Source organism: Zootoca vivipara, chromosome 5 (genome assembly GCF_963506605.1).
Source record: "Zootoca vivipara chromosome 5, rZooViv1.1, whole genome shotgun sequence".
Lineage (NCBI taxonomy): Eukaryota > Metazoa > Chordata > Lepidosauria > Squamata > Lacertidae > Zootoca > Zootoca vivipara.
Genome location: NC_083280.1, coordinates 77599594 through 77618828, shown reverse-complemented (window position 1 = coordinate 77618828; position 19235 = coordinate 77599594). Strand labels below are relative to the sequence as shown.

The 19235-nt window shown below is 40.1% G+C and overlaps 1 protein-coding gene across 1 annotated transcript in view; it reads right to left on the bottom strand.

Moving 5' to 3' along the window:
• Positions 1-19235, bottom strand: part of BMPR1A (bone morphogenetic protein receptor type 1A) — a 59737-nt gene that overhangs the window by 4803 nt on the left and 35699 nt on the right. Inside the window, exons 3-11 of the mRNA XM_035137314.2 lie at positions 15718-15931; positions 12055-12217; positions 9488-9590; positions 8757-8856; positions 6532-6631; positions 4858-5002; positions 3182-3374; positions 2225-2522; positions 455-630 (exon numbers count right to left, since the gene is read on the bottom strand). Coding sequence (XP_034993205.1) covers positions 455-630; positions 2225-2522; positions 3182-3374; positions 4858-5002; positions 6532-6631; positions 8757-8856; positions 9488-9590; positions 12055-12217; positions 15718-15784 — 1345 coding nt within the window. The 5' untranslated portion in view covers positions 15785-15931. The remainder of the gene's footprint in view (positions 1-454; positions 631-2224; positions 2523-3181; positions 3375-4857; positions 5003-6531; positions 6632-8756; positions 8857-9487; positions 9591-12054; positions 12218-15717; positions 15932-19235) is intronic.

Sequence of the window (19235 nt, the reverse complement as noted above, 5' to 3'; positions counted from 1 at the left end):
CCTGGAGGCCATGTTGCTGGTAAGAGAGATTGCGTGTGCAGCACATACACTTAACAGTCAGGGGATTGCCTGGCACATCCCAATTGTAAGACAGGAGGGGGGAAAGGTGCTAGGGGATTCATGGAGAAAAGGAAGAGTTGGCGTTAGAGGCTTTAAGACAGCTCCAGAGCTGCCATTCACTCAAAAGAAGGCACAGGGATTTCTTACAGCCTTTTACAAGTCTCCCTCTGATCTCATAGTTAAATGGGAAGCACAAAGAGACATGGAAAAGGCTTTGTGAATCTTCTCTTGCTTCCCCTCTTAAGTCCCTGCGATTTAAGTGTAAGGGATTTTGACACCTATTAAATTTGGCCCATGATGCGGATCCTGATAAGAATTTGGCCTACGAAGCAAAAAATGGTTCCCCACTCCTGACTTAGGACATAGGCATTTGAAGACTAGATGTAGGATTTACCTCCTGTGACACAACGCCGAGCCATTTCCCAAATGATCAAGCCAAAACTGTAAATGTCAGCCATAATGTATGGCTGGAAATGATTTTTATTCAGACTTTCATCTAGGACTTCTGGAGCCATGTAACGCTTTGTTCCCACTCTGGTATTCAAAGGGACATCAACTTCATTTGTATCACTGCATTAACATAAAATGTTGTACGGTTGAAATAGTGTAAAACTAACATGCAACAAGAAGCAGTAACAACAGTAATGAAGCTTTTTCCTTCAGTTGTTAAACTAGTAGTTTTTTTTAAAACAGTGTAAGACAGCCTTGGTACTAAGCCCCTAGAAAATATCAGCTTGCAAAAATGTTGGTTTTATGAGCAATACGCAGACTAATTTTAAAAAAGTGCAGGCTAGAAGCACTCCCCACCGCAAAAGACTGGCCCATGAGGCCCATGGGCACTCTGAGCAAAAGAAGCAGGTGGCAGTTGTAGAAAAGCTGATTCAGCTAGCAGAGTAGAATGCTTTGCTTCTACTTTGCCAGCCAGATTGGCTTCCGTAGTGTCCACAGAGGAAGGGATGCCATGTACTCTGCAGGCAGCATGGAAGCTGACTGGGCTGATGAGGAAGAGTGCTGTGTTGCTGCTTCAACAGCCCCAAACCTGGGTGGAATTCCATGCACTCACTTCCTAGCTCCCAATGGCTACCATATAGATGACTGACACAAAGAATAGGTGCTTTTTGGTGGTGCCCCTGCAGCTGTGGAATTCAATACAGTGGTACCTTTTACTTACGTTCACCTCCGGTTATGTATCCTTCGAGATACATGCATGGCAAACCCGGAAGTATTTTCCTGGGTTTCACCATGTGCAGAAGCGCTAAACCACAGTGTGCGCATGCGCAGAAGCAGCACCTCTGATTGTGAATTCCTCGGGATCTGACCAGAGCTCTGAAATGGATCCCGTTTGCAACTGGAGGTACCACTGTACAATGTGATAGCAGCAAACCCCATCCCTCAATACTTTCAAATCGGCCTTTAAGATCCACTTCTTTGCCATGGTCTTCAGTGGCTAATTGTAAGATGAGCCATAGAAATGGCGATATGGTATTTTTTTTTGTATGCTTAAGTTACACTGGGTTGTTATTTTTGTGATGGCTCTGAATAGTATAACTAGGAAGATGTTTTAAATCATTTATTACATTATATTTTATTGGTTATATTTGGATGTGTACTTTGCAAGCTGTCTTGTTAAGAAAATATCTTAAGAAGTGGATTTTAAATCTGCTAAATAAAGACTATCATAACCAACCTGCCTGCTAATGTGAAGATCACAGGAGTAAGGAGTCTTTTAAACAGCCTGCATGGATAATTTTTATGAAGTAAACTATCTGTAGACGAATGCATTTTGGATGCAATTTATAGCTGTCAGTTCCATTTGTTTCAAACTGAGCATTAAAGGGAGTGAAGTGTCTGCAACTGCCAAGGAAGAATAGAATGCTGAACACTAACATCATTTGTCTCCCTCTTCTTTGAAAGCAGGGTAATTTATTTTGGTGTGCATGACATTCAGAGATCTCTAGCCCAAAAACATTTTGTGGCTATATCTTGTCTCAATTATTCTTACTCAGGTCCACTTTTGCAAAGAAAATATTTGTTCTTTTGGGAACATTCCTGTTATGCACAAAGATTCTACGGTTGTGAACCAGCCAAATGAATCCATCACACTTTTCAGATTTGTGCACAGATACTTCCATGTGTATACAAAGGATAGGATTGGATTACCTACCTGTTGAATTTGACAGCTAGGCCCAAATCGGCAATACAGCAAGTCCCATTTCTCTTTATCAATATATTTTTACTTTTCAGGTCTCTATGTGCAATAGCAGGCTTGCCTTGCGTTCCATATATCTCTGTGTGCAAATGGCACAGGCCACAAGCAGCAGAGTAAGCCAGTTTGAGCAGAGATCTGTTGTCCAGAGTGGTACACTTCAGGAAGTCATACAATGACCCATTTTCATGATAATCAGTAATCAAGTAGAGCTGGGTCCAGGAGCCTGTGCCTTTAATATCTGCTGCTATAAAACCTGTGGAAGTTAGAAACATAGTTCATGCTGAATGTTCCCACAAATAATGAAATTAACACTGTGCCAGGGATGGATATTGAGTAGACATTTCTGTGACGTGGAGTGGGGCTTTTCCCACCATTCCAATCCATTTAAACATCTAACTCCCTGGCAACAAAACACAAGCCTGAAAGACTTGTGGTCTTTTAGGAAGAAAATTAAGACCTCTCAATCTGCCAGGCTTTTAAAAGTACAGCCTGACTTTGAAGAGGCAATTTCATAATCTGCTGTTGATTTGTTTTTATTGTTTGATAATGCTTTTAGCATTTGTTCTGTTGCTTTATGTTTTCAATTACTCGGGCTCCAGCTTAGTCAAGAAAGTAGGGTTTGAAAAATATAAATATACGTTTGAAAAATATAAAAATTACACATACTACAAATCTCAGATTCCTAACTTAGCAGTAGTTCCGCTAAGGATAAATGGAGTTTTGCTACAGAGTTCAGTTTCCTGCCTTTAGAATCATACTAAACAACCCTGAAAACACCCATCGTCATCCCTTTCAATTTCACGGGATTTCTACTTTGCAGATGAACTACATTATTAATAGATTTTAGCAGGTTTTGTCTTTCTTCTCAGAATGACACCACATCTTGATGCAAAAACAGTTTTCAATACTTACCGAGTATATTTTCATGGCGCATGAGAACTGTCTGGTAAATCTCAGTTTCTCGAAACCAGCTAGCTTCTTCAGTGGTGAAAAATACTTTCACTGCCACTTTTTCACCCCGCCATTTACCCATCCAGACTTCACCATATCGCCCTTTTCCAACTTGCCGCACCATTTGAATTTGTTTGGCAATTGTCCGCTGGACCTGAAGAAGAAATCTGAAATCACTGAGTGATACCACAGATGCTGACCAAGTGCTTGGAAGCTCTTATTCTGACATTGCTTTTTCACATAAAATAGTGGATGCTCAAACAATTCATTAAAAAGGAGCTGTTAAACAAATATCTGCCACTAATTTAACAAGCTAAATCATAATCAGATCAAGAAATGAATTCTTTCTTATTGTTGCTCATGGAACCAATCCACATATTTGAAATATTTGGTCTTGGTCAACACAACATGAAATGAATTTCACTGGAACTGTGGCAAGACTCGGTGTGCAGAAAAACCCTGTTCCGACATAAACATGTCTTCAACAATCTAATGTTTATCTTTTAATCTAAGATTAAACTGTGTGTGGTTTTTTGTTTGGTTTGGTTTTTCTTTTAACCCCATAAAGAACTGGTTTACCCACTTGGCCAGAACCTGTATTCTAATAACCTGGCTCCAGGAACCCTGCTTAGGATGAGTAAGGGACTGGAGACATTCACACTCACCTCGTTTCCATCTATAATTGTTCCAATCAGTGTCATATGTGCTTCCCACACCCTGAGTACTTTGCCCTATTTATTTAAGGACCATTGCTGAGGCAGTCCCAAAGACTCCCCATCTGACTGTGACAAACTTCTTCCACCAATTCCCAATAATCAGGGGCTGAAATCGCTGCCCTCCGGGAGCTGATTGGACAAGCTATTTCCACCTCTGCTCCCCTTTTCTCCAAACTGGGGGAAAAAATAAAGCCCTTTTCTATATAAAGATATCAGCTGCTCCTTCCTGAAAGGAGGCGTGGCCTCCCATGATGTTTTGCACATGCTTGTAGTTTAGGACCTACCTGGATTTTCCAAATGTACAAGGAAAACTGGCAGAAACTATTACTAAACTTTATAAACCTGTCTCTCTTGAATACTTTCTCTGCGTATCCCAAATGGTTTGACAATCTACTTTGACTGGTGAATCAGTTTCTCCTACACTGTGGGATTAAGCAGAAAGCAGGACAGACTATTGCCCAGCAGGGACTGAGGAGATAGTGCAGGCTCCTTTCTCCCACCCAGGGAGTCCATCTTCCACCTAATGTGGCTTCAACCTAGGGGACTGAAAGATCTGGGGACAGGGTGCACCTCTCCCTTATAGGTTTTCCCCTAAACAGATAGTGTATTTAAATTTCCACACACACCTCAAATAAATCTGCCTTCCCAACAAGGTGTGTGTGTGTGTGTGTGTGTGTGTTTTATAAAAAGTAGCATGCTAGGAGACTAGTAGGGCCAGGCAAGCATGGAGGAGGGGAAGTAACGTCCTCTGATGATAGCATAGAAATTCAGCAGGCTCAGAGAAGAAAAACTGAGCAATCTATTCCACCTTGCCAGCCTCCTCACTCAGCTTCATAAAACTCCAGGCAAGTTGTTAACTACATGACTGCTGTAAAATAAAGAACTCTCAGCTGAAGAAGCACAGGTAAACTACTGGCTTACCAACAGAGGAAGTCCTGAACCGCTGCCAGAGCTCTGTGATTGGTCAATAAGATCCTTAAGTGACTCGCCAGATGGAATAAAGGCTTCACCCTGTTCCAGGTCACGATTATAGCATCCTCTCTTTGCTACCCACTTGCAATAATGCCTGGGGGGAAAAACACATCTTGATATAACATGGTGTTATTTTAAGTAACTCTGCATACAGTGCTATAATTCCAAAAATATTTAGCACTGGTGATTTTTTAATCAATTTTTGCATCAATGAGCAAATGTTGTCTATATAGTTTCATTTCTTAGTTTTCAATTTTGCCTGACAAATGCAAACTGCACACGGAAGTGAATACCTTGAACTGAGGGGCCAATGTCATTTGAATTTGTGGTCTCCTTTATTATTATTGGCTCTGGATATTAAACCCACATATAAAACCGTTGGATCTCCTAGTTTAGTTCTCTGCATGCTAAGCAGAGTGGGAAGAAGAGCACAAGTTCAAGGTCCCCTTCTGACTTTACTGTGTACAGAGTTAAACTCCAATCAAACTGAACAAGCCATAGCTAAATTAGGAGGGTGGCACCCTAATCCTGAATATGTGTGACAATGAATAAGCTTGTGGTGCCACTGTAGCCTTTCTGCAATGCTGGCACTGAGGCAACTTTTCATGACTGGTGGGTGGGTGGGTTGCATAGCTGCTGCTATAATCCATCCTAAGCTCTCAAGTGCTGATGAAGCAAGTGACTGAGCCAGATTGCAACTTTGCTTTAAAAAACAAAACCAAGATGAGTTACAAATGGCAAGTTTCAGAGGTAAGACACTAAATATGATACAAAAATAGTATCATGCTAAGAGTTGCTTAATTATAGGGTTTATAAATGCCAATATCACATACTGCTCAGATTGCCATCTTCACTCTGTATTAGGCCAATAGTCCAATCCTCTATATGTCTACTAAAAAGTAGGTCCCAATGGGGCTTTATCTCGATTAAGCGTGTATAGGATTGTAGTCTTAAGGATCAGTTCACAGAGTCCTCTGGTGCATGCACATGATGGAGCACAATAATGAATCTCCTCTGCTTTTCCCATTCTCCCTCCTTGCATATGGAACATCAGATCACAGAATCAAAGAATCATAAAACTGTAGAGTTGGAAGATACACCAAGGGTCATCTAGACCAACCCCCTGGTATGTATGTATGTTTCTTTGTATGTGAGTGAGTGAGTGATATGGTATGTATGCAAACACAACCATAAATAAACTCTGACTGCCATAGAAAAGGGTATACCCCAGATCACATGCAGCTCAAAATCAGTCTTCCCCATCTTAGTGCTATCCAGATGTTTTGAACTATTAACTATGTTAGCAAGGGTTGATGGGAGTTGTAGTCCAAAAATACATAGAGGGTGCTAGATGCAAAGTGGGGCAAGGTCATATGCTTGAAACACACTCCTATATTCTGGTATATGTAGAGTGTACACAATAGTGAGCTTGTATTATTTGGCTGTCTGTGTCAAGTTTCACGTCAGGTTGGTTTCCATACATCTGACTATTTTCACAGTGATGCAAATCAAACTGTGTTTGATTCTAGAATACCTCCACACATTGAGTAATCTAACTAGTTAGCAACAAATCTGCAATACGCTACGCCTGAAAAATAGGATATCACCTAACAAGGTTTTTACCTGTAGCAGAAACAGCTAAATAAGATGATCATAACTATTATACAGACCGCCATAGAAATAAATGCAGCCATCCAACGTATGCTGCCATCAAAGATGCCATCTAAATAAAGGAACAAAATATTAATATAATTAAAATGAAAGGTAAATTTTTCTCTGGGAAATATGAGACAAACTTAGGGAATATTGGAAAGCTATCCATCCCCACACTGCTCGTTGCAACTCTTACATAGTTACATATATAGCAATTGTGTGGAAGGCCTCCTTTTAATCAGTAGGCATGTGGGATCCCCAGGGATAGGGCTCCTGCACTCGTGTGCTAGAAACGTTGAGTCGGATTTTGTTAATTCTGTGAACATCAAGTCATACTAAGTGATTTTCTGGTTCTATATTACAGTCCCGCCCCCTTTTTTGTGAAGAATTCACTCATTCTTTTTAATCAAATGCAGTAAGACTGGTGTGTGATTTACAGGACATTTTCCACTATCACTCCTCTGACAATCCAGCTTGGTTTAGCTTCCTCTGATGAAACACAATAACTATTGAAAAACAAAATAGAAAAAAATTCCTTCAGTAGCACCTTAAAGACCAACTAAGTTTTTATTTTGGTATGAGCTTTCGTATGCATGCACACTTCATCATGCACATGAAAGCTCATACCAAAATAAAAACTTAGTTGGTCTTTAAGGTGCTACTGAAGGAATTTTTTTCTATTTTGCTTCAACTCAAGACCAACACGGCTACCTACCTGTATTGAAAAACAAGTTAGAGAAGCAAGGGGGGGGGAGATTAAGGTACAGGTTATGCTTACTACTTTCTTATTACTGCACTAGGAAATAAGTACATGCTTTTTGGGGGTGTGAATTAAAGCAAAGTTGAGACTGGTGAAAAATCAGGAAAGTGGTGGGGAGACTGCTGAAGGCAGCAACGCTGATGACTGTGATGATAATGATCACAATAATTAACATTAGCACTTTTAAGTGGTCAAAGCACTTCCCATGCATTATCTGAAATCCTTACAACAAACTTGTAAGTCAAGTTAGTACTATTAATTTCCATGTTGCAGATGGGAGGGAAGATACCAAGAGTTAGTTACTTGCCTAAGGCCACCTAGTGAGTTTATGACAGAACTGAAATTTGAACCAGGGACTTCCTCATTCACAAATGAGCTCGAACAATGATGATAGCTTCGGGGTAGGTCCTCACGCAGATCCATAAAGATGCTTTGCAAACTGCAAGCGGCATCCTAAATTTTTAATGATCCTCTGGAGCCCCTTGAGAGAGCCGGATAGTTTTTTTGGTAGCCTAATGAGAATAACGGTAGTGATCTCTTGACTAGCAACGTGCCATTGTTTGCCTGTCAAAATGCTATAATCACTTTAAGGTCTCCACGCTCCTCAATCTTGGTTGGGGTGAGGAGCAAATATTATAGTCAATGCAAGGTATCAGCATGGACAAAACAGCAAACACAGCTAATTTGGTTTTACAGCATCCAAAGGAAGAAATGGCAACTTGTTCTGTACTGAGATCCTCATATGAAATGACTTGTATATTTAGTTGTAATAAATGTAGTACATAAAATTATACATAGAGGGCTAATTCTAGAAGGTGGTGCAGTGTGAATAATGTTTGACCCTGGCATTTATGCTATGGGGCTCCAAAGGGTTCCTTTATGCCACCCCCTTTAATATCTATTTCAGAAGGGGGGGATCTACCTCAAGGGTAGCATTCCCTCATAACCAGTCTTCTGTCTGTCTGAGGCTATGCAGCTGGAAGTTGGGGAGAGGGATTTATTGGCTGTGACACCCTGTATTTGGAATTCACCCAGTATCTACTCCAACAACATTTTGGAGTAGATAGTTTTATTTCCCCAAACCTTTTATCTTCCATTATGTTTATGTTGCAATAAACCAACTTTTTGATGCTGTCTGCTGCTTTGGGTTTAGCTGCTGCAGTCAAGGGGACCAGTGGGAAGGGTTTGTGACAGAAATCTTGGTGCCCATGCAAAAACCTGGTTCACATCCCTAAGGATCCTGCCTGTGGAATATTTATTCATTTTCTTCCATTTATGGTCCACATTTTTTCTGCTGCGGAACCCAAGGTTGTGTGACATGCATGTATTTCCCAGGTGGACACGCATCCAGGCACTAACCAGATCCAACCTTCAGCAGGTGGTGGCCTCATGTACCTTCAAACCATACTCCGGAAAATACTAGAAAGCACCATACCTGGACTTATGGGAGGAGGTAATGTGGGCTGCAAATCTCGATTGCAGAAATCTGTCCGACAGCATTCAATTGTCCGTCGTGGTTGTGCTTTTGGAGAGTCCTATAGAGAAAAAGAAATGATGCATATTTTGTCACAAGTATTCTCTGAACAACCCTCTATAGCTATGTAAATTACAACAAAGGGAAAGATTAAAGTTATGTAGATTTTTGCTAACTAGATTAGATCAGAAGAAAACTGACAAGTGGGATCTGCAGCAAAATGTTCTACAATGGAGTGTTTAGGTTTTCAGAAAGTAATGCCTTTCCCCAGGATATTGCATTCAATTATTATCCCCTGCACCCATTTTCTGTCCCCCCATTCAAAAAACAAACAAACTTAAAACAAACAAAGCAGAGTGTACCCCACTTAGTGCCCCGCCTATTTTTTGTGCTTCTACAAACAATTTAGGTTCATACAATCCTGTCAGGACCTTCTTCTTATGGCTGGCATTTTGGCATGCCACTCTGAATCAGCCTCCCGTGCACATTATGAGGACAATAATATTGAGCTTTACAGCTTTGCTGTAAGGATTTTAAGACAAAGTATTAATGTTAGAAATGATAAAATTGGCAAAGAAATAAATCTCCCAATTTTAGGCTTTTGGAGCAAATTACTTGCATGAACAGCAAATGTTGGAATTAAGTGTGGGGAGCTGCCTGGGTTCACATGCAACAGAAGACAGTTGGAATACCTTGCACTGGAAGTCTGAGCCTTCATACTTCATGCAGCCTGAAGCAAGTGTAATTTCACCATTTTCTTCTTCTTCAATTATGGCAAAGCAATGTCCATTAGTTCTGGAACAGATGAATTGACTTCAATTCTCCATGTACTGTTCTACATTCAAGCAACCTATTTTTATCTATTAGATTATTGTCTTGTATTCTTCCTTCCAGTATAATGGACACATGGCACTCAAGATACTGCACTCAAAGGAAACAATGGACTTCAGAACAGATAAAACAGGGTTGGATTTATTGATGGTGTGGGAAAGTCATGGTAGGTAATCCAGGGAGATGAACTATTCCTGAGGATTACATTCCAAGATTAATGCTAATTATGAAAAAAAGCTTCAAGACTCCTTCTATACGTTAGTCATGCCTATCATGTGACACTGAAAAAGTTGTACATACCCATGGGAAATCAATCCTCTATTGCCTGCAAAAATCAGCATTTAAACCAATTCTTATTCAAGGCCTAGTAATTAAGCAAACACCAATTCAATGTTTTCAAAATCTGGAAGCTTCTCTGACTGCATCTTGTAATTTGAACTGTTTTTAAGAGAAGCCAACTGAAATACAGCTCTTCAATTACTCTCAAGCAGAGAATTAAGTAATGAAGTCTAGATTAATCTCCTTCAACATATGTGCCAAGATCCAAGTCTGTTCCACTAAATAGATATCATTAAAATTTGGTGCTACAGAACTTTTCCCTCTTTCTTTCTTTCTTTCTTTTTCTTTCTCATCCTATCCACACATAAACAGGTATCACTGAATTCAATAGTTTCCCATTAGGTGTACTTGAGATTTCAGCCTTTGAATGCCTGGAGATGCACAGCTTTAAGGCAGCTAAAGGTCAAGAATAAAAAGTAAGATATCTTTCAATTTGGTATTAATAACATTTAATAGGACATTTATGACCAATCAAAACATGCCTTCAAAATTATTTGATGGGTTTTCCATCTTTAAAATTATATCTACCAGATTTATCAACTACACAAATACTGTACTTGGATATAGAAACTATATCAAAAACAAACACTAGAGGGCAATAAAAAGCAACAATTCTAATGTGAGCAATGATTTGACCAAATCAGATGCCCTTATGCTATGCAAGAAGAACAGGTTGTTTAGCTGTACCTGTAGTTCTTTGAGTTGTTATTTATGGAGACACACATGTGCAGACATGTAAGCTAGTCTAGAGATTTGGCAAGTGCCCTGCCCCTATCTTCCATGCTCACGCATTCAGGGACATAGCTCCTGCATTCGTGCTCAGCTCAAAAACCACAGCCCTATGGGAAGACTATCAGGAGATAACAACCATACTTACATCTACCGTGGGGAAAGAGAGTGGGTTGTGTGTCTGCACAGATGACTATTGGAAAGTCTCGTTACAAGTAAGCAACCCGTTCTTCGTGGTCTCTGTGCACACATACGGGTAGTAAAGCAAGCTAGCTTACTAGAGGCAGGAAATATACAGTACGATGAGGTCAAGGACGCAAGTGCAGCCCTTCCAAAAAACATTGCTCAGTTCCATTTGCCTTGTAATCAAGTAGATTACAGATGAAAACCAAAAGTTGTAGCCAAGTAGCAGCATCGTGGAGGTCCAGCAGTGGACCTTGGAGGAATACCATGGAAGTCATTACAGCTCTGGCTTCACTTTGGAGTAGGGAACTTTGGAGGTCTGTAGGCATAGGCACAGGTGAACCATTGAAGACACTAGTGGGTGAAATGTTGGGTCTGGCACCCTCCTAACAAATAAACAGATCCAGACTACTCCATAAGCTTTTGGTTCGGGGGGGGGGGGAATCAAAACTCTGAAACTAGGCTATGGAAGACATGGCCTCATTGTGGTGGAATGAAGAGGCAACCTTGGGAAAGAACAAATATCTGTTTTCAGTACAACTCTGATCTAGTGTATGGGAGTCAAATATGGGAGCTCAACACGTGGAGCACACTGATAACTCACACTCATCATCACACTCCTCACCAATGTAATTGCCACTAAAAAGGTACCTTGGAAGACAGTAGGTTTCCTGAATGAAATTATCTGCAGGTACAGAAACCATGTTTGTGTCGTCTCAGAGGCCACAAAGAAGATATCGAAAGCACGTCAAAGTGCAAGTAGATAAATAGGTACCGCTACAGCGGGAAGGTAAACGGCATTTCCGTGTGCTGCTCTGGCTCGCCAGAAGCAGCTTTGTCATGCTGGCCACATGACCTGGAAGCTGTACGCCGGCTCCCTCGGCCAATAATGCGAGATGAGCGCCACAACCCCAGAGTCGGTCACGACACTGGACCTAATGGTCATGGGTCCCTTTACCTTTTTAAGAAATATATTAAAACCTTTTAACCAATCCTCAATTCAGAAAGTCATTTCACCTGGCCATAATAGTATATGAACTGAAAAAGGGTGGAACAAGGGAACTGAGAAACAAGAACGGATCGTGAAAATATTTGAAACCTCTAACCTTACTATAACTTGTACATATTCTTAATTACCTAATGAGAAAACAGTCTGAATTCTGCCCGCAACACTTACTTGCATGTATTGTTAATGGCATTTTCTGGACAGTGCCCTGAGCAGTAGCACTGCAAAAAGGGCAACGTGTCCTCTGGAGCTAGGGTGACTCCATCTTCCTGCTTTTTCTGCTCAGGATCAGTCTTCATCCCTGTCCCATGGAGCATGCTGTCTAGATTCTGCCCTGTATAATGTAGATACAAACATAATGGTTTGTTTCAGAAGGCAGGCTTACACTGAAGGTTTAGAACCCTTGGATGCAGTAGCCTCTGTATAGTCCTTCTGTTTCGGCTCCAAAGCAAACCTGGAATGTTCATTTGCATACTTAAAACCTAACTTGAAAACTTATTTACCTGTAAGTGGACCACCACAGATTTCTTTTTAATTTTTTTAAAATCTGACTTTCAAATTAACAAGCACAGACATAAATTAAAGTAAGTAATTGAAATATCAATGTTAACATTCTGCTCAGCAGGCAGCTGAGCATAATACAATAATAATTATATTTTAATAAGATAAATGATGGTTAGTTCTGTCCTGATAATTATATGAAATTTAATGGAAGTGAATTCCAAATGCATTTCTTTCTTTCTTTTTACATTATCTCAAAAATTAAGGTGTTTAAAAATTTTATTTGGTTGTTGAGTTTTTATTCCTACTAAATTTGTACAAACTGCTACTTTGCTAGGGATCATGTGTAGGAATACTTCTATAGCAGGAGTGGGGAACCTGTGGCATTCCAATGTTATTGGACTACAATTCCAATCAGCTGAGGCTGATGAGAGTTGTAGTCCAAACATCTGGGGGGCACCAGGTTGGGGAAGGCCACATCTCTTAGATTAAACTGCATTTCCTCTCACACTTAAAACATTCATAATATCAGAATATTATTTTAATTACTATCCATAATGGGCACAGAATCTAAGTTAGCCTTCACCAACATGGCGCCCTCCAAGGACTGAGCATGCTCAACAGAGTCCAGAAGCCACATAACGTTGTGGAAGGCGGAGAAGAAAAATGGAAAATGAGGGACGTGAACTCAGTGCCTGAACCCCATTGTAGCTTACTAATATCCTGAGAAGGTCATAGCTGATGGACAGGCAGACTAGCACCCTGAACAGGAACACTGCAGGGTGGCTGGGTGTGATTTTCTTGCAGGTTCTTATTCCAATTTAGTATCAGGATCTTAACTATGTTTGACCTTTTAGAGAGACTGGAAATAAGAATATAATTCTGTACAGCACGTTTTTATAAACATTTATATTTATACAAGCAATGAATATCACAACAGCCAAACACCTGCTGTCCTTCCAATTATCTTAATTTCCTGTTGAGGCTTCCCAGGTTTATAGCAATAGCAATGTGATAATACAGTAATATCACATAAAAACAGCACTAAAGCAAAATCTGCAGTCTTAACAGCTATACAGTGGAACCTCGACTTACGTACGGCTCTACTTACGTACGATTCCAGTTACGACCTTCAGTAGGTGCTTCAAATTATGAACTTTCCTCTAGATACGAACAGAGGCCTTGCCAGCAGCCCAGAGCTCGCCCAGCTGGCTGCGAGGCAGCACTGGGGCCTCCACCACCGGGGAGAGGCCTTGCCGGTAGCCCAGAGCTTGGCCGGCAGGCTGCAGAGCAGCGCTGGGGCCTCCACCGCCGGGGAGAGGCCTCCAGTTTGCCAGAGCTCACCCCACTGGCTGCAGAGCAGCGCTGGGGCCTCCACTGCCGGGGAGAGGCCTCCAGTTTGCCAGAGCTCACCCCACTGGCTGCAGAGCAGCGTTGAGGCCTCTGCTGCCGGGGAGAGGGCCCACATCCCACCCCCAAAACTGTGGAAGAGGTGCCGCCTGCAAGAAGCACAGCAGGGCACACTGTAGCCCCAAACCCCACCGAGGAACTAACCTGAGGAAGTCCAGAGAAGAACGTGGCCTGGCCGAAGGGAATCAGCTCTTTACTGACCCTTGCCCCACCCCCAGCTTGTAGCCAGGTAAGCCCACCCACCCTCAGTGCACGTAAGGAGAACAAAAATGTTATTTTTTTCCATCTACAATACTGTCTTATTTATTTTATAGTACAGTACATTGATTATTGCCTTCATTTTATGGATCTATGTTCTCGTTAGACAGTAAAATCCGTGTTAAATTGCTGTTTTAGGGGGTGTTTTTCATCGTCTAGAATGAATCAATTCACTTTTCCATTACTTTCTATGGAAAAGTGCGCCTCTACTTATGTATGTTTCTAGTTATGACTGAACCTCCTATATCTGAGAGGAGTACCGAAGCTAAACAGTAGTGGCCCTTACCTCCCCAGGGGTTTCTGTGGGACCATCTTATCCTGAGGGGAGCAGAGAAGTAGCAGTTGCTGCTTCTAAACAAACAGCTGCATTTCCATTTTATTGTAACTTTTTAAAATGATGCCTTTTGTGATATTCTTTTGTGAAACACTTAATGAGGTTGAACTGAGCAGCAGTATATAAATACTTTAAATAAATAAAACAGGCAGGAATCTTTGAATATCTCTAACATCTTTGCTTTCTTGCTTAAATGAACCTTCGTCTATGCCTATAAATTTCAGTTGATTGACTTTTTCCATGACTCAGCTCACAGTTTACATAGTCTTCTGAGTGATTCAGAGAGCCCTATACCTGAATAATGACTTTGCAATTAGTCTCAAGTAATTAGTCTCATAAAAACAGCCATATCTACCCTGATTCGCTCCTTGTCAAAAGAAGGCTAGCAGACTCTTCTGACTAGCAGCGTGTGCATTCACTAGGTAATCTTCCCTGTGTGAGGAAATAACTTGATAGCTTAGATTCCTTAAGTGCACTGTGTCCTTTTTCTTTTAGGGTACTTTCGTTTAAAAATATTATAGCCGCCACATTAACTCAGAAATATCTGACGCCTTCACTGAATAAGACTGTCCATAAAGATGGGAATTAGTCAACAGATGCAAATGCTACACCATTTAAAATACAAAAGAATTTTATGATTGAGTTTAGTATGAACTGCATAATTAACAACAACAACAACAATAACAACAACAACAACTTAACAACAGTTGCTCCAGTCACTCTGGGAGGCTTCCAACAAATTAAAACATCAAACAGAATCTGGAATATTTTTTTATAGCAAAATCTTAACATGTCAATGAAAGTCAATTCAGAAGCATGTACCAAATCAAAACGTTTTCCAGCTTTCAGTACTAAGGTCTATTATAATTAACCAGGCCCCCCCCCCAATGTACTGGTTTTGAAATAGAAGGCAAACCAAGAAAGCCTGCTTCTTGGTAACCAGCTCTTATATATTACCAATAAAGTAGGGTCATGGTACTAAAAGGTAGGCAGCATGTCCTGTTAGCAATAGATAGACTGCTCCATAGAATCTCTATGAAAGTTATGTTAGAAATCTCCCTTTCTGTAAAAAATGTAACTGATTTTTATTTTTGTTTTTGTTTCAAAGCAGAGGGTTTGAGAGTTGCTGAAAAAGATGGAAGCCATTTTCAGGTGTGCACAAAAGTCTTCCATTTCAACAGCTTACATGTTGTTTCTACGTTTAAAAAACTACAGCAGCTTATCTGCATCTATTTCAGACTGCAGTTAAAACATAAAATGTTGGCTATGCACATGAACATTCCATACATCAAAAAATTTCTTTTTCTAAAGTTTTACAAGTATGACTTTACCTTGAACTTGAGAAATGATGACTGCATAGAACCCCAGCAATCTGATGTAAACTTTCAGACAAATCATTGTTCGAATATAAATCCTTCCTGTGCGCTGTCAACTTTGGCAAATTGCCCTGCCGCTTGACAGGTTCTAAGCTGGACTGTTTAGCAAAATCTGCTAGAAGACTTGGTGGCCAGTTGAAGCAATGTTTTAATTATTCCAATTTGTTTTCTGGAAAAAAGAAAAGAAACAAAATTGCATTTTTGAACAGATGAATAAAATTATGCAAATTCCCCAAACCCTGAAAATGGGAGGGGGGTATCAAATGGACAAGATACAGTAAAAGCTTGAAGTGATAAACATGTACAAGTATATTTAAAAGACTAAAATATGACCTATTTGTATTTTAATCCATTGGATAACTATACATTTTAAAATTAACAGTTGACAACTAGCTGATTGATAACATCTTTGTAGCTAAAATGTGAAATTGCTGTAGAACTTAGAATTTTAAAAGAATGATAATAATTCCATTCTAAAACACCAGTGCACAAACATGTACTAGAAAAAAAGATTTTTCTTTAAATACAAAGCTGTCTACAAAACACTCTTCCAATATTTGCTCAACTGCATAAAAAGGAAGGCAGTAAAATTTGCTCTACCATTTTAAAGTACACTTCAGAAACAAAGTGGGCAAACATGGTTATATTAAAATGTAGCAGCTTTTAGTAATCTCACAGTGATGTTTTTGAAATGATTAATAGAGCCTAAATAGGTCTCAGAGGAATAAACAGCAATTTGGACACCTAGGTAGTTAATATAGACAATACAGATTCTGTGTTAAGATTAACAGAACACTGATTTTGCCTTTCTTTGGCCTCTTGTTTGAGTGGGCTTGACCTCCTGACCCCTGTCAGCCTGGCGCTATTCTTGAATGAAAAAACTTGTATTTGTTCAAGGATGTGCTGCAATTACTGTTAGTGGCTGCTTCTACCATAAATAACTCAATCTGTCTGTTGGCAGGACCCAAGAACTTTTCATTTTAATTACTGCTTCATAGGCATTTAACATGGAGGCAAATTACTGGCAGAGCATAGAGGTGTCTGTCACTTTCAATTTGCGCATGCAGGGGGCATGCAGCCTTCGACCTGTGGCCTACTTTTCACACATCTGTGACTTCTTAGTAATGAAGAAACAAAGCAGCTTCCTCACTACAAGAAATAGAACCATTGCAACGGAATAGCCTATCTGTGGATACAGCAATTGATGTACAGTATATTCAACGTGGTCCAGAATAACTCCACCTAAAGCTTCTTTTAAAAGTCTCAATGAATATTTTAGCCTTTAGGTCTCGGGTAGTGTTGCTGTTTCAAAAGGTCTTCAGCTTTTATTGTATTGATTTTACATTTGCTTTATTGTGCCAATTCAGACTGTACACAGCCCTGAATATTGTCACAGAATCACAGAACTGATTCTCAATTAGAAACCCTTTTTTTAAAGTGACCTAAATTTTTATATCCCTGAATCACGTTTCCATGACTGGCAGATTGTCTCCTTTCAGTCCCAGAATAATTTTCCCTAGTCAAAATTGTTGTTCATGTGTAATGGTCATGAATGCACAATGACCTCAGATAACAATTAAAAAATTAATAAGTTGGGCTGTACACTGCGCCATAAGTTTTGAATCATCCCAAAATAAGCATTCAAATTTCTTTTATAAGATGGTATTTGCATCCAGCCCAACACTTTCCTTCAGTGTAAGTCAGTGTCAAAATATAGCGTTCACATGCCAAATATAGTCCAAGAACATAGGAATGAGTAAGAAACTTTGTGTGTGACCCTAAAATATTTTTGGGCACCATAAATCATATACCCACAGATCCAGGACAGTGTCCTCAAAAGGTGGCATTGAATCACATCCAGCCCAAAGCTTTCCTTGGGTGCAAGACACTGTTAAACGTGTGACCTCACACAAATCAGTACAAAAGACTGTCAAATATTGTGTCCCCACCCCAGAAATAGTCAACATTACTGGACATTCTCCTAGGATGTGTGGGCATTTGACTTCTGATGGCCCAAAAACAACAGGGCTAAAAGGACCCAAGTATCCAAAACTAAGCTGATTATATATAAGGGATGAGGACTTTATCTAGGCCCAATTGTAAGAACCTAAGACAATGACCATGCCTTTAAGATTGTTTTGTTTTATTTTTTACTTTTTTTCCCCTTGAAGAATCAGAGATTGCAGGCAGGCAGGCAGGCAGAACTGCAAATCCTGCTTTCATGACCCATATCCGGAGCCAGGTTGCAATTTTCCCTGGGGATCAACTGGCTGATGATCTGGGTTTTTTTTCACCTTACCACATACACAGCTAACTTGTATAAACCACTAGGATTTAGTTACACTAAGCTTATGCTTCTAGAGTGGCAGACCTTGGTTATTTGTACTTCCTGTATGTTGCATACTAACTTGCTTGATTTTTACCTCACCCTATCAACAAGGGCTAACACATACTCCTAAAATAAACCTTTGCTTATCCTGGCCATTTCAAGCTTTTCTCTAATACAAAGTGCTTACATCCATTCTGAAAGATGCTCAGACATTTGACTTCTCTGAGAGCCAGAGGTAAAAGAGTTTCAGAGTTGTTTCAATGCCATGTAATCGTAGTAATGAAAATGAAAATGAAGTAATTAAAAGTGCAAAAAATGAGGCTATGTTCAACAAAGAAATGTTTTGATTAGGAGGGTTTCTGGGTGCAATTTAAAGAACAAAATGAACTGGCTTAATGTTTTGGGATCAGCTATGCGTTTCCGTGCACTGCTCTGGTTCGCCAGAAGCGGCTTTGTCATGCTGGCCACATGACCTGGAAGCTGTACGCCGGCTCCCTTGGCCAATAACACGAGATGAGCGCCACAACCACAGAGTCGGTCACGACTGGACCTAATGGTCAGGGGTCCCTTTACTTTTACCTATGTAAGATTTATATGCACTTGTTTGATATTAATAAAATGCATTACAAAGTTTGCCTATAACAGAGGACTCTATATTTCAGAATAGTTTAAAAGATTTTAAATTGTCATGTTTGTTCACAACTGGAGTAGCCTGTGTGATACTCCATGTGACACGCAATAGTGCCCTATCCCTGGCTCACTACCCACTTTGTGATGAGGGTGGTTACCACACCACCACCCCTCTGAAAGTACTAGAACTTAAGAACAAAATTAGAAGTGTGATGCTCTTTTTCACTTCCTCTTTCAGCTCTATATGATTTTCAATTATCAAATCAGAATTTGAGTAACTAGAAAGTGGAGTAACTGAATGAGGAGGGAAAGGGGAGGGAAAAATGAAGTACAAATGAGTGGGGAATGTACAGTGCTACAAGAGTCAGGAGAGAGAGAAAAGGAAGAAAATCAAGAAAGATAAAAAGAAGAATGTGAGTGTAAGTGTGCATGCCAGATTCATTAAAACAGTCTTAACACACACTTTTTTCATGGTTTCTTTCCCCACTCATCAAATCACAGATCCTTACAGGTG